This window comes from Tamandua tetradactyla, chromosome 2, assembly GCF_023851605.1.
Source record: "Tamandua tetradactyla isolate mTamTet1 chromosome 2, mTamTet1.pri, whole genome shotgun sequence".
Taxonomy (NCBI): domain Eukaryota; kingdom Metazoa; phylum Chordata; class Mammalia; order Pilosa; family Myrmecophagidae; genus Tamandua; species Tamandua tetradactyla.
In genome coordinates, this window is record NC_135328.1 from 205,478,654 (window position 1) to 205,495,249 (window position 16,596).

Consider the following 16,596-nt stretch of genomic DNA (forward strand, 5'->3'; position numbering starts at 1 on the left):
ACATGGTGTCCTGAAAACAAATCATTACATGGTGTTCTGATTACAAATCTGCTATGTTTTAGATTTGCCTAGATCTTTGTACTGTTGCCATTTTTCTTGGCAATTGATTATTGAAATGGTGCCATATTTGTGTTCCCTTTATTCAGTTAAAAAAATAGAGTTAGATTTTTGCGCATTGAGAAAATTCAGTGTTAAACTGAACCTATGTAGCCTTTTTAAGAAAGGGCACTAAAGATGTACTATTGAAAAAAATAAAACATAAAAGGTGAACATATCATAAACTCAGAGGTTTACATATTTTTCAAGATAACCAGGGTTATAATTAAAGAGATAGCTATAATATTACTTCATATCTCAGTAACTTTGCTTCCTCGTCACAGTTTTTGCTCACTAACATCCTTTTGAAAAATTAACAGGCATGTTTTTCTGAGATATGTTTGCCATAAATGCTTTTTTCACACACATGCGCACACACACACACACACACACATACAAAAGACACAGTAACAGTTAAATGCAATATATGATCCTGGGCTGGATCTAATAATGGAGGGAAAATATCCAGAAGAATATTATTGGATATATGAAAGTGTAAGATAGACATCAATATTAAAATTCTTTAACTTGATTACTATACTTAAAGTGCTTACATAAGGGTTCTAGTTTGCTAGCTGCCAGAATGCAATATACCAGAAACAGAATGGCTTTTAAAAAGGGGAATTTAATGAGTTGCTAGTTTACAGTTCTAAGGCTGAGAAAACGTCCCAATTAAAACAAGTCTATAGAAATGTCCAATTTAAGGCATCCGGGGAAAGATACCTTGGTTCAAGAAGGCCAACGACATTCAACGTTTCTCTCTCAGCTGGAAGGGCACATGGCGAACATGGCAGTGTCTGCTGGCTTTCACATGGCTCTACCAAAAGGGACTCTCTCCAAAATGTTTCCTCTTTTAAAAAACTCCAGCTGGCAACTCTACCTTCAGTGGGTGGAGACACACCTCCATGGAAATCATCCAATCATAATGCTCCCACCCAGCAATATTGAATGAGGATCAAAGGGCATGGCTTTTCTGGGGTCCACCACAGATTCAGACCCGCACAATAAGTTATTATCCTTGTTAGGAAACATACATATAATTTTCTGGTGTTCCAAGAGTGTAATGTATACAGCATACTCTCAAATGTTTAGAAAATGGGTGGATGGATAGCCAGATGGATGGATAGAATGAGACAGCAAATGTGGCAAAATGTTAAAAGTTGGTGGATTTGTGTATTTGATTTGAACAGTATGTTTGAGTTTTATATGTGGATTTTGTATTTTTTTTGCAGCTACCCTCTAAGTTTGAACTTATTTTGAAACAAAACGTTTTTTAAAAGAAATGACAATATATCACAGTCCCAAAGCCTGAGTTTCAAAATTACTTTTAACTCATATAAAATAGCCATATTGCATGTTTCATGGGGTGGATGGTTTTTTAATGTAGATGCTCTTTTCCAGGTCAGTAATGATTAGTGTATTCTACATACTTGTCTTAGCATTAGTCCTTTTTATTTCTACGAAGGTTAACTAAGAGGAAGTGGCATCTTAGAATTAGGAGATGCTTAACATAAGAGAGATGATAAAGATATTTCAGAAGCCTTACTCAGCTTTAACTTTGGAATAGAGGCAGTTACCTGCTTTGATCTAACCATGAGAGAAATTAATTGCTTACCATATCTAAGGCCTAGTGGAAATCACAGGGGACCTACTATAAATCATTCTTTGATAAACATTTCATATATTCTACTTTACTCTCTCTTGAAAAATCTAGACAGTAAGAGAAAAGAATTTTCACCTTGCAGATGTTTTTAGCAACAGAATTTGATGGCTTTGATTAGCGTGAAAAACTTTGGAGAATATAGAAAAAGTTGAATTGAATTTTATAAAGTGAAAACTCTACAGCCCAGTGGATTTTTAAATCATTTGCAACTCTAGTTTAAGCCTTATTTGTAACAAACTTTGCATAGTTCTAAAAATTGGTAACCTGCCAGTAGAATAAGAACATCAAAAGGTAATCTAAAGCTAACATGAAAACATCGAATGAAAGAAGAAAACTGACAAAAAGAAAAGCATTTAAGAAAATTAAAGAGGAGTAGGCTGTATCATTTGCATCTTCGTTGTTTTGTTAGAGCATTGTGTTGCTTAGAATAAAACATTCCCTCTCTGAATCTCTCTTGATGACATAATTAGTCAGGATGATGTGCTCCACCAAGATGTTGGTACATGCTTCTAGTTGTTTATGTCTCAGAGCAGGAATTCCATTATATAATTGAGAGTTAGAATACTCCACATAAGTATCTTTGAAAAAGTTCAGAACCATTAAACAAGTTCATTGTGAAATGTGAGAGGTAAGTGTGAGTGCAGGTTACATAGCAAGGCAGTGTGTTGTCAGCTATCAAAATGTATACAGAAATGGAAAAATTGATCCTCACGTTCATGTGGAATTGAAACGGGCCTACAATAGCCACAACAAATTTAATAAAGAACGAAGTTGGATATTTACATTTCCCAATCCAAAACTTACTACAAAGCTACAGTGATCAAAACAGTTTGGTACTGGCATAAAAATAAATATATAGACCACTGGAATAGAATTAGAAATCCAGAAATATATCTATATATGTATGGCCAGTTGACTTTTAACAAGGGTGATAAGTCTGTTCATTGGATGGGAAAGAATACTCTCTTCAACAAACGGTCTTGGAGAAGAGTGAAGTTGGACCTCTTGCCATATAAAAAAATTAATGCAAAATGGATCAAAAACATAAATATAGGCACTAAACCTATAAAACTCCTAGAAGAAAACTATAGGTGGTAAATCTGCATGACTTTAGATTTGGCAATAGCTTCTTCTGCCACCAAAAGCATTATTCACAGTATTCAAAAGGTAGAAGCAACCCAAGTGTCAGGGAATGGATAAACAAAATATGGCATATCCATTCTGTGAAATATTATTTAGCTGTAAAAAAGAAATGAAGTGCTGATATAACATGGGTGAACCTTGACAGTATTTTATTACTGAATAGGCCAGACACAAAAGGGCAAATACTGTATGATTCCATTCATAAGAAATATCTAGAATAGGCAAATTCATAGAGACAGAAATAAGATTTGAGGTTACCAGGGACTGGAGAGAGGGGAAAATGGGAAATTATTGCTTAATGGGTAAAGCGTTTCTGTTTGGGGTAATGAAACATTTTGGATATAGATAGTGTTGATTATAAAAGTAATTAATGCCACTGAATTGATTACCTAAAAATGATTAAAATAGCAAATTTTATGTTGTATATATTTACCATGTTAAAATTTTAAATACTGAAATAGTTGCTTAAATTTCTAAAGATTCTTACCAGAATAGTTATGCTTTAAAAAATATATACAACATAGAAATCTTTGTTACAGAGAGATATGTTTGATGATGATATGCATTAAATGTGCAATTTTATTCACTTGTAAAAAAAAGTATCTTAGGGGAATGTGATGGTTTGAAATGACTGTACCCCAGAAAAACATGTTCTTAAATCTAATCCATTTCTGTGGGTGTGAACCCATTATAAGCAGGACCTTTTGATAAGGTTGTACTTCAGTTAGGGTATAGCCTAGCCCATTCTGGATGGGTCTTAATCCTATTATTGGAGTCCTTAATAAGCAGAAAGAAATTTGGACAGAGAAAAAGTCATAGGAAGCTAGAAGCTGAAATAAATGAACCCTGAAAGAGAACAGGGAGGAGGACACCATGTGCATTACCATGTGACAAACTAAGGCCCAAGCCAGCCTCGGAACACTACAGTATTCGGGGATAAAACATCACCTTGATGATGCCTACTAGCTGCTTTAAGATACTAGAGACTAAAAGAAATACCAATATAATGATTCAGCATTCATGTTCATTTGTTAAACCCTACCTTCTCGGTTTAACTCCACCATTGTTGATGCCTTGGTTGAGGCTTTCTTTCAGCTTTAAAACCGTGAGCAAATAAATTCCCATTGTTTAAGCCAAACCATTGCATGCATTATGCAGCCAAGGAAACTAAAACGGGGTTAAAGCCAAGAAATAATGGTAACCTTAACTCTCTGCACTTTGATGGCTAACATTCCATTCTCTTTCTTCTCATTCTTCATTTAGTATATTGAATCCTCCTATTCTACTGCCCACTATATTAGGTTTTGCCAAAATGTGAAATTTTTGCATCTTTTGGCTGTTTTCTGCCTGCTTAATTGCTGACAATTTACATGAAGAGGTTAAGGAGTTCATTTCCTAGTATTTGTGTAAGCTTTCTTTTTTTTTGATCACTGGGCATTATTGTACAAGAGAGCTTATTTAAACTTACTGTTTGGCATACTGACACACCATCTTAAATAGAAGGATCTGAATGCATTCTCCATGCTTTCAAACTGTTTTGTGGAAGCTAGATTCCAAGAAACTGCTTTAGAGGCCACAAGAATCCCACTTTAATAAGAACAGTTTTAACCTGACATTCCAGGCAAAATTTTGTTGCTAAATTTGGTTCTGCTGCATTGAAAAGAAGAAAGATAAACTTTTTAAAAGAACATTTCCTATAATTGACTTGTGATCACTTATGTTATAGCCCACAATTGATGAGAAAATTCAGCTTGTACCTAAAGCACAGCTGGGAAGCTGGGGAAAAGGCAGCAGTGGTGGGGCAAAGACAAGTGAGGCTGGTAAGTATGGAGTTTCCATTCTTGGTAATTTGGATGTTGTTCTTTTAGTATTCACCTTACAAGGTGATTTCCTAGTCATTTAATAATAATTTGTGAAAAGGAGCCATAAGTTTATTGGTGTTCTTACCCTTCTCTAACACAAGTAAAAAAATCACATGCAGGTTTCTTCCTCAAGAAGGATCCTTAAATACTTTAAATATTAAAATACTTTTTTTAGTTTAATCTTATAGGTTCTTTTTTTGTTGTTAATAAATTCAGTGTAATTAGAGAAATGAGAAAAAATATTAATATGGAGAAGTATTTATTTTCAGGGAGTTGTAAAATAATAGATTAAACATTTTTCAAAATCTGTATCAAAAGTCAGATTTTAAGAAAGATAAGACTTTAGGGCTGAAAATGTTTTGATATGTCTTTAGCTGAAAGAACACAATGGAAAGAAGAAAATCTTCAGTGGTCTTTGAACTTCCTTGCCATGTCTCTCTTCCACTAAGTAATTTTTCCCATTTTTTTTTTGTTGTTTAAAAAATTTTTTTTTTTGCATGGGCAAGCAAGAAATTGAACCCAACCCGGATTTCCGGCATGGCAGGCAAGAACTCTGCCTGCTGAGCCACCATAGCCTGCCCTGCTGTTTAAATTTTTTTTAATTTAATTATTTATTTATCCCTACGCATACTTTTACATAAATGTAGTCATAGTATTTATGTTAGTTAGCTTTTTTTTTAGTGCAATTTTTTGTTTGTTTATCTTTTCTTGCCTCCCTACTCCCCAATTCCCATTTTTCACTCCCACCCCCATGCCCTACCCAGGATAAATGAATGAAGGTTTTATATACATTCCTTCTAATACCTCACTTCTCAAAGTGTGGGCTGTTGTCCAGCTGATTGGCATCACCTGGGAGATTGTTAGACCTGCCATTCTCGGACCCTATCCCAGAGAGACAGGTGAATTGGAATCTTCCTTTTAGCCATGTGATTTGTAATTTTTTCTAAATCTTCAAAACCTGTAGATGCCTTAAGGTCAAGTGCTTCCAGTTTAAATAGATTCTCTGCTCTGCAACCTCCAGCACCCTCAGGTTCCACAGTAGCCACACCTTTGGAGTATGATTCCCGAAGAACCTTAACCAGGTGAGACACCTGCTCTCCATGTTTACTCAAGGCTCTCCTGTTTGTCAGTGTGTGTCTTTCTCTTTGTCTTTTGTGTTCTTACGTACCTATGTCCTCACAGATGGTAATGATAATCCTGGGGATGGAAATCATTAGTGGTCATATTCCTTCAGTTATTTCCTCTCTACTTATGAAGGTTGATTACCTTTTGCTTTTTCTTCTTTATCCTTCACATTCTGTTATTTCCAAGTTAGTAACTTAATTGAGTGGTAGATTTGGGATGGGGTGGAAGAAGTGGAAGGGAAGGGCAGGTTAACTGGCAAATATTTGATAAATTTGTCTAATGGCTTTCTCCTTAAGAAAGCCGGGCCCACTCAGAGAGCCCTGGAAGAATGTACAGGGCTCTCCGAACTAGTGCCCTAGGGTGCTCTAGAATAACCTAGCAATCTCAAGCATGTGAATTAAAGGACACGACAACTCAGCCACACACTTCTCTGTCACACTACTCAAGTTAGATTTGAGATTATCTTTTAGTTTTTATTACTGTCTGTATTCTACAGTCTTCCTACTTTGGTTTTTGTGGGATTGATACAGTCAAGCATTGTGCTGACTTTTACTGCTAATGAATGAGAACCTGTAGAGCAGTGATGGAGAGTAAATTTTTGATATAACTACTTTCTTTAAGCCCATTGAGTTTTTGTGCATGTGTTTTCATACTGGTTAGACCATTGTGCTGCCTCTAAGTCCCTCCCCTTCTCTCCCTTTTAATTTGCTGCTCCATTTCCATGGGCCAGAGAACTGGTTTGCCTTGCTAGTTAGAATTGTCTAAAAGAAGAGTTAATAAGATCTGAAGAGTAAAGTATATGACTCTACCTGGTTCTCAAATATTTCCCATATATTTGAAGTTTCTGAATGAAGTATTACAGTATCATTCCTATACCATATTCCTTTGGTATTCTGCTTGCCTTTCATTCATTTAGCTCATACTTTCATCACTGTCTTCTTTATTCTTAAAATATCTTTCAAAATATTTTTTTAACTAAAATAGGGAATTACCATTTAAATATTTAAATTTAAATATTTTTAAAGTTTTACCAGTATCTCTTTTACCATTTAAGAAAAAAGTTCAGATGTATCTTAAATACTCCTTTTGAAGCACTCTGATTTCACATATATATGTGTGTTTATATGTATGTGTGTATGAATATATATATATATGGATGGATAATTATACTTTGAAATATAATTGGTGACTTAAACACCCAAAATTATCTATGGAAAATTACTCTGCTTTTAGAGATTGTTAGTATTATTTTGTAATTTGAATACTTAGGGGATGGGATGGTCTTTCTTTTGAAAGTATTGTTTTGTCTTTTAAGTCGTGGAAGCATGGGCAGGGAGAAGAATGACAAGCCCCTTCCATCTGCAACAGCTCGTCCAAACACTTTCATGAGGGGCAGCAGTAGTAAAGACCTGTTAGATAATCAGTCTCAAGAAGAACAACGAAGAGAGATGCTTGAGACTGTGAAACAGCTAACAGGAGGCATGGATGTAGAGAGAAACACAACTGAGGCAGACCGAAACAAAACAAGGGAGTCAGGTGAGAGACTTAATATGAACAGATATAGATGAAGATTTGGAACTTTGAGTAGATTTCAGAATCTATACATGTTAGCAACACACATACCAGTTCCTTAAAAGTAAAAGAGCACTTCACTTTTGTAGCTTAGCCCTCATTCCCCAAGTCTTCAACAATTTGTAAAATTCCCCCTTCTATACTAAATGTTAGAGTAATGTGGTCCTCTTGCTGTATATAAAGTAATCTGAATTTCCTACAGGTCCCCTCAATAATACTCCACTGTACATTGGTCATAGAGCACATATGCTTTGTAGAACCTTTCAACTATATGAAAATCCTCACATTATTAAGCTACTACAAGGCAAACCAAAGAAAGCTATCAGGTTGTCTTTTGTTGACTTTACTTTCCTTGGTAATCTCTGTGGGTTTTGCATGTGTTTTGCATGCAGTTAGGAGAAACAGTTTGAATAGTAAAATAATTTTTGAAAGCTATATAAACGTTCTGATATTCCATGATTATGATTTGAAAGATGCTGAAAAATATCTTTAACCTAATTTTCATGGCTGTTATCATCATCACAACATCTAAAACCTTTTGAAAACTTTTTATTTACCAGGTTCTATTCTAAGTATTTATATGTATTAATATTCATAACACACGAGGAAACTGAAACATGGAAAGGTTAATGCATGAGGTAGTTTTTAGAACATTGTCTGAATAGTTCCTCTGAGTATACATATGTGAAACACGTGATTATAAAATTTACTCATAGCCCCCAATTTTTTTTAATTGTCAGATTGTGAAGATTCTTGGTACATATCTATTCGAAGATAGAAGTTTCTATATTCTGCTTTTAGGTGTCTTGCTTTGTCAAACATCTATCTATTTTAATGCTTTTAGTGTACAAATAGTATAACAATACATACCATAATCCCATCATATTAACAGTAATTATTAATTTTTCTTTCTCATTTTTTAACCTCACTAGTAGCAAAACCAGAAGTTCCTGCAACTTTAGCCTCTGACAAGCCTGCCTTGTCAGAAGAGGAGATGGAAAGGAAGTCCAAATCTATCATTGATGAATTCCTACACATTAATGATTTTAAGGTAAATGAGATTTTTTTTTAAAGAAAAAAAAAAAGAAGAAAGTACCAGCAATGATACAGAAAGACTTGGTTGTCATTATGAACTGATAGGACTTAGATGAAGTAATACAAGCCCTACCCATTTCAATTTGGTTAACTGGATATATTTCAGCCAAATACCCTTTAAAAATATATATATATATATATACACACACACACACATACATACATGCATAATATACCGGTTATAATCTTCATATGATAAAAATATATATATACACACATACACATACATACCTGTTATGATCTTCATAGTAATTCCATTGTCATTCTCTTACTAACCTTGAAGTGTGACTGATGTCTTAGTTTCCAATTGCTAAACAGTGCTATACAGTGGGTTGGCTTAAACAATAGAAATTTATTGGCTTAAGACCTTGAGCTACAGTCTGGTGACAGAGACAGACCATAAATAGATAACTCCACAAATAGTTACTTAAATTGTAGTTGTAACTGCTACTTACTAGGAGACCAGGAAGGTCTTAAGAGAGAGCATGTTATAGGACCTACTTTAGTACCTGGGGCCAGGAAAGGTTTATCTGTTAAAAGTATTTCTGTCAACCAAATTAACCACTTTTGCTTTGACATTATATTATGAAAAGTTCTTTCAAGATTACTTCTTTCTTGACAATCTAGTCATTACCTGATTTCTTATGTTTTTTTAACTTTTTAAATTGTATAATGTAACATTATATACAAAGCAAAGAAAGAAAAAAGCAATAGTTTTCAAACCCCTCTTCAACAAGTAGTTACAGGACAGATCCCAGAGTTTGTCATGGGGTATGATACCATCATCTCAGATTTTTCCTTCTAGCTGCCCTAGAACATTAGAACCTAGAAGGAATAAATATTTTTTTTCATCATCACTATTGATTTTTTTTCTTTTTTGTGAAAAATAGCATATATACAAAAAAGCAATACATTTCAAAGCACAGTACAACAATTATTTGCAAATAGATTTCAGAGTTTGGTATGGGTTACAATTTTAGGTATTTTACTTCTAGCTGCTCTAAGATACTGGAGACTAAAAGAAATATCAATATAATGATTTAGCAACCATACTCATTTGTTAAACCCTACCTTCTCCATATAACTCCAGCATCACTTTTGAGGTATTTGGGCTATGCCCATTCTGACTTTTTCATGTTGGAAAGGGCTGTCAATAATATGGGATAGGGAGCTAGAACTAGCTGATGTTCTGGAGAGGCTGGCCCCTCTAGGTTTCAAGACTTTTATCTGATCCAGGGACATATCTGGAGGTTGTAGGATTCTGCAAAGTTACCTTAATGCAGTGAACCTTTGTAGAATCTTATATATTGCCCTAGGTACTCTTTAATATTGGCAGAATGGTTTGGGTTGGGGTTTGACAAGTTATGATAGATAGCAGTATCTAGCTGAAGCTTGCGTAAGAGTGACCTCCAGAGTAGCCTCTCAACTATTTGAACCTCTCTCAGCCACTGATGCCTTATTTGTTACTCCTTTTGGTTAGGATACCATTGTTGATCCCACAGTGCCAAGACCAAACTCATCCCTGGGAGTCATCACCCACGCTGCCAGGAAGACTTTCAACCCTGAATGTCATGTCCCACATAGCAGGGAGGGCAATGATTTCACTTGCAAGAGTTGGGCTTAGAGAGAGTGAGGTCACTTCTGAACAACAAAAGAGGTCCTCCAGAAGTAACTCTTAAGCATACCTATAGGTAGGCTAAGCTTCTCTGCTACATACATAAGCTTCACAAGAGCAAGCCTCAAGATCAAGCCTCAAGATCAAGGGCTTAGACTATTGATTTTGGTGTTCCTCACGTTTGAGATCATATCAGGGGTTCCCCAGTGGTAAAGTTTAATAGTTCATATTTTTTCTCCCATCCCTCAAGGGACTTTGTCAGTATTTTTTGATTATCTGCTTAATATATTCTAGGATGTGTCCAGGTATTATATTAAGCTACAGGATGAAAAGCCCTCATTCTTATTCTGGACTCCCTGTGTTTTGCTTGTTTCAATGAGCTGTCCAGACAGGTTGGGTTAGATTATGTCCTACAAAAAATTTAGGTTCTGGACAAAATAAAACTTTTTTCCCTCAGTCTCAAAGAGTGGGTGAGGTTCTAAAATATGAACAATGTTGTCCTTAACCCTATGTTCTGAATTACCTCAATCGCAACCTCATCAGCTTCATTCTTATCTCTACATATCAGGTTATATAAATATAAAACAGCCTCCCAAAATCCAGAAGTAAGAATTACCACTCCAGACTAAATGTGATTGCTATAGGAGCTTATAGTCTAGGTCCCTGTTTTCTTAAAAGCATTTTCTAAAGGAGACCATACTATAATTGCTTTTGTTTCTGGCTTATTTTGCCTCATGAAATGTCCCACAGGTTCATTCACCACATAGCATATCTCACAACTTCATTCCTTTTTGTAGAAGCACAATATTCGACCATATGTATACACCATCATTCGCCAATCTTCATCTCAGTCAGTGCATCCTTCAGCCACCTGCATTCGTTAGGCATCATGTATAATGCCCAAAGTCCACAGTCCATCAACACTCTAAATTTGAGATAATTTCATTGTTCCCAAGAGACAGATAACCAATCAACACACTCTCACCAAATAGGAAGTCCAAACTCCCCTTAACTCTTGTCCCTCCCGACATTATTTACCCTTGTCTTACTATGGTACTGCTGATGTTTTCCTATGAATCATAGCCCATAGCATGCAGTAGCAGTTTTCCCCCTATACCCTAAACTCAAACACTCTTTGTACAATCATCATACCTTTTAAGTAGTTCATGCAATATCTTATTTATATTTGTAGTGTTAATCAGTGGGACACATAGGTCTGTATAACCCTTTTCAATCATGTTCACTTTCAATATGGTAGTAGTACTTATAGACCCACTAATGAACTGCCTTCACATTTATCTATTCCCTTACATTTCAGTTCAACCTCATTAGCTAACCGTTCACCCATCTCTAGCATCTATGTATCTCTAAGTCCCCTATATTCTGTATTATAAGCCTCCAATTTTAGTTTTACTGTGGTCATAAAAGTGGAGTCATGCAATATCAATCCTTTTGTGTCTGGCTTATTTCACTCAGCATTAGGTCCTCAAGGCTCATCCATCTTGTTATGTACTTCAGGACATCATTTCGTCTTACTGCTGCATAATATTCCATCATACATATATACCACATTTTGTTAATCCACTTGTCTGTTAATGAGTATTTGGATTGTTTCCATCTTTTGGCGGTTGTGAATAATGCTGCTATGAACATCGGTATGCAAATGTCTGTTTGTGTCACCACTTTCACGTCTTCTGGGTATATACCAAGTAGTGCTATTGCTGGGTCATGGGGCAATTCAAACGTTTAATTTCCTAAGGAACCGCCAAACTGTCTTCCATAGCGGCTGTACCATTATACATTCCCACCAGCAGTGCATAAGGTCCCAATTTCTCCACATCCACCAACATTTGTAGTTTCTTGTTTGTTTAATAGCAGCCATTTTTATAGATGAGGTGGTTTCTCATTGTAGTCTTGATTTGCATTTCCCTTATAGCTAATGAAAATGAGCGTTTCTTCATATGCTTTTAAGCCATCTGTATTTGTCCTTCAGAATAATGCCTATTCTTATCTTTAGTGCATTTTATAATTGGGTTGTTTGCTCTTTTGTGGTTAAGTTGTATGATTTCTTTATGTATTCAGGATACAAACCTTTGCCCAATGTGTGATTTCCAAATATTTTCTCGCATTGAGTTGACTGCCTTTTCACTTTTTTGATGAAGTCTTTTTGATATGCAGAAGCATTTGATTTTGAGGAATTCCCGTTTATCTATTTTTTCTTTTGTTGCTTGTGTTTTGAATGTTAAGTTTAGGAAGCTACCTCCTATTACCAGGTCTTGAAGATGTTTCCCTACATTTTCTTCTAGGAGCTTTATGGTGCTAGTTCTTATATTTAGTGGTTTGATCCACTTTGAGTTAATTTTTGTATAGTATCTAAGTTTAGGGTCCTCTTTTATTCTTTTGACTATTAATATGCAGTTCTTCCATGCCCATTTATTAAAAAGACTATTTTTCCCAGTTCAGTGGTTTTGGGGACCTTGTCAAAAATCAGTTGACCATAGATTTGGTAGTCTGTTTATATGCTCTTGATTCAATTCCATTGGTCAATACTTCTATCTTTGTGCCAGTACCATGCTGTTTTGACCACTGAGTTTTAAAATCAGAAGGTGATAATCCTTCCATTTCGTTCTTCTTTTTTTAGGATGCTTTTAGCTATTCAGGGTCGTTTTCCTTTTGACTTTGGGAAAGACGAATTTGGTAACTAGCTTTTCCAAGTCTTCAAAGTAAGTTGTTGGAGTATTGATTGGTACTTCATTGAATCTGTAGATCAGTTTGGGTAGAATTGACATCTTAACTATATTTAACCTTCCTATCCATGAGCAGGGAATTTCTTCCCATCTATTTGGATCTTCTTTGATCTCTTTTAGCAATGTTATTTAATTTTCTATGTACAAGTCCTTTACGTCCCTAGTTAAGTTTGCTCCTAGTACATAATTCCTTTAGTTGCTATTTTAAATGGAATTTTTTCCTTAACTGACTCCTCAGTTAGGTCATTGCTTGTGTATAGAAATGTTACTAATTTCTTAATTTTTTTGTTTCTTTATTTTTTCTTAGAAACTTTGCTAATTTTTGCCCATTAATTTTATAGCCTGCCACCTTGCTGATTTTGTTATTAGATCAAGTAACTTTGTTGTAGATTTCTCAGGATTTTCCAAGTACAGTATCGTGTCATTTGCAAATAATGGGTAGTTTTACTTCCTCCTTTCCAATTTGGATGCCTTTTATTTCTTTTTCCTGCCTGATTGCTCTAGTTAGATCTTCTAGTACAGTGTTGAATAATAGTGGTGACAGAGAGCATCAAGTGCTTTTATCAGAAAAGGATGTTTTTTTAATGCTTTTTCAGCATCAGTCAAGATGATCATGTGTTCCCTTTTGTTTTGTTAATGTGCTGTATTGCATTAATTGATTTTCTTGTGTTGAGCCATCCTTGCATTCCTGGTATAAACCCCACTTGGTTTTGGTGTATAATTCTTTTAATGTATTGTTGGATTCAATTTGCTAGTATTTTGTTGAGAACTTTTGCATCTATGTTCTTTGTAGGGAGATTGGCCTGTAATTTTCCTTTCTTATAGCATCTTTACCCAGTTTGGTTATTAAAATGATGTTAGCTTCATAAAATGAGTTAGACAGTGTTCCTTTTTCCTCCATTTTTTTGGAAAAGTTTGAGCAGGATTGGTGTTAGTGCTTTTTGGAATGTTTGATAAAATTCCCCTCTGAAGCCATCTGGCCCTGGGCTTTTCTTTGTAGAAAGATTTTTGATTACTGATTGAATTTCTTTACTTGTGATTGGTTTGTTGAGATCTTTTCTTTTTTTCCTGAGTCAGTGTAGCTTGTTTGTCTGTTCCAGGAATTTATCCCTTTCATCTAAGTTTTCTAGTTTGTTGTCATATAGTTCATAGTTTTGTCTTATGACTTATTTTATTACTTCAGGTACTGTGGCAATGCACTCCTTCTCATTTCTGATTTTATTTGTATCCTTTTTCTTTTTTTCTTTGTCAGCCTTGCTAGTAGCCCATTGATTTTATTGATTTTCTCAAAGAACCAACTTTTGGTTTTATTGATTCTTTCTATTTTTCTTTTGTTTTCCCACTCATTTAACTCTGCTTTAATCTTATTTCTCTTCTTCTGTTTGCTTTGGGGTTAGTTTGCTGTCCTTTCTCAAATTCCTCTGGTGAGTCATTATCTGATTTCTATACACAGCAAGTACTTCGTTCTCTATGGCTCAGACTTCTGAGACCCTCAAGTCTCAGAAATTGTCCCCAATTCAAAAGAAGTAGGAAGAAGTTTTGATGATGGGTGAGGTGGAGTGGAGTGCTTTGCAAAAGCCCTTAGAAATGCAACAACAACAAAAAAGGAGCATTAGCAGGAAAGAGCCAAAGAGTATACCTAATTTTCTATTATGTGTAGCTTCCTGAGAAATGAGGACTATTCTTATAAACTGGGAGCACACCTTTTATCTTACTTACGTGAAAATAGGGAAATACAGTTTTATACAAGAAAACTGAAAAGCTAAGTAAGATAACAAGCAGAGACAATGAAGAAGAAAGCAGTGGAAGAAAAGACTGACTTTAGAAATAATTTGAAGGAGCCACAAAGTCAGTGAGTAGCAAACACTTTTAAAAAGGAAAAATATATCCTTGTAATGAACTGAAGGTATAAGGAGGAAAAGACCTTATTTGCAACAAAAGAACCCTTTGGAGACACGTTTGCCATAAATCAGACCTGTGGATGAAACAGAGTCAATCACCAACAGGAATTTCACTGTGCAATGTATAAGGCAGCTCTGCCTGCACAGAGGGGATAAGAACTAGTAATAATTTCTGACATTTATTGAGGGCTTATGATGTGCTAGGTGCTGTTCTACATATTTTGTGTGTGTTCATTAAATGTTCATAATCCTCATAATATCTTCCTGAGTTTGGTATTCTAATACTCATCTTTAAAGATAAGAAAATAGCAATACAAGCTATTAAGTAGCTTGCTCAAGGTCATACTGCTACTAAGTGGTAGATTCCAGATTAAAGCCAGTCTTTGGCTTTGAACACATGCTACATTTTATCTCATTACCTTTAGGTATTAGTGTGTCATGCTAGAGGCTTACAGAACTCATCCTAAGAAAGGTTTTATTCTTAATAAATACTATTGTTATTAAAAATAAAACACTTTAATGTTGATTGAGCAGGTGTTTTGTGACTGGCAGTGTGCCAAGTTCTTCTACAGACATTTTAACCTCCACAATAATTCAGTGATAGGAAGTCAAATGTGAGAGGTTAAATGATACTCTCAAAATCAATAGTAAATGACAGAGCCAGGATTCAAGCCAGTATCTGTGCTGTGTATTTAGCAAGTACCTAAAATGTGCCAGCCACATTTTAGGAGAAAGTACCTGTGGTTACTACAGTATATTTAGTGAATAACATAGTCAAGACCCTGCTTTTATGAAGCTTATTTTTTAGTGGGGAACCTAGGTAAAGTTGGTTCTAAAGATAGGTAATAAATTTTAAAAACACAACAAAAATAAAAATAATATCTCTATGGAAAAGTAAAATAAGGTAAGATGATGGGCAGTCAAAAAAGACTATAGGGAGGCGGGGCCAAGATGGCGGCTTAGTAAGGTACATGCGTCTTAGTTCCTCCTCCAAAGCAACTACTAGGTGAACTGAAACAGAGCAGAACAGCTCCTGGGGCTACGGCAGGGAATAGACACACAGCGTACCCCAGTCTGGACTGGCTAGTCTGACAGCGAGACTCGGCTGCGGTGAGATCCCTGAGCGGTGCGCGATTTCCCGAGCAGCGGCAGCTGTGGCGGCCGGAGCTCCTCCCTCCCTCCTTCCCGGGCCGGCTGAGAGTCTCGGAGAGGCAAGTTTCCCAAGGCGAGGCGGCCGGCACCCCTCTTTTGCAGGCGGCTTCCTGGTCCGGCTACGAGTCTCGGATCAGAGGGCTACCCAAGCCGCGGTGGCCCTCCCCCGCGGGCGGCTTCCTGGTCCGGTGGGGAATTCCCCAGGCTGCGGAGGCCGGTGACCGACGCCCCTCCCCCGCAGGCGACTTCCTGGTCCAGTGGCAAATTCCCCGGGCCTGCTGCGGCCGGCGACCAGCCACAGGGTCCCCTCACCGCGGCGGCTGACGCCCCCACCACGCGCGGCCCCCCGAACCAACGGAGAGAATTGGATTGGAAATCCCCCAGGCCGCGGAGATCGGTGACTGGGGGGATCCCTTCCAAACACGTGAGACAAACGTGTGCCACGAGTGCCACTTACTGGGCAGGATAAGAAAAACAGAACCCAGAGATTTCACAGAAAAATCTTACAACCTTGTTGGGTCCGACACCCAGGGAAATCTGACTAAATGCCCAGACGCCGGCAGCAGAAGATAACGGTCCACGCTCAGAAGATTGAGAATATGGCCCAGTCAAAGGAACAAACCAA

The 16,596-nt window shown here is 36.5% G+C and overlaps 1 protein-coding gene across 18 annotated transcripts in view; it reads left to right on the forward strand.

Moving 5' to 3' along the window:
* EIF4G3 (eukaryotic translation initiation factor 4 gamma 3) overlaps positions 1-16,596 on the forward strand; it is a 373,254-nt gene that overhangs the window by 316,917 nt on the left and 39,741 nt on the right. For 9 of the 18 annotated variants that reach the window (XM_077150955.1, XM_077150956.1, XM_077150973.1 and 6 more), the window contains 4 exons: positions 4,629-4,722; positions 5,729-5,846; positions 7,205-7,425; positions 8,394-8,512. In XM_077150955.1, the coding sequence (XP_077007070.1) occupies positions 4,629-4,722; positions 5,729-5,846; positions 7,205-7,425; positions 8,394-8,512 (552 nt within the window). The remainder of the gene's footprint in view (positions 1-4,628; positions 4,723-5,728; positions 5,847-7,204; positions 7,426-8,393; positions 8,513-16,596) is intronic. The other 9 variants (XM_077150957.1, XM_077150963.1, XM_077150964.1 and 6 more) reach the window with 3 other exon arrangements.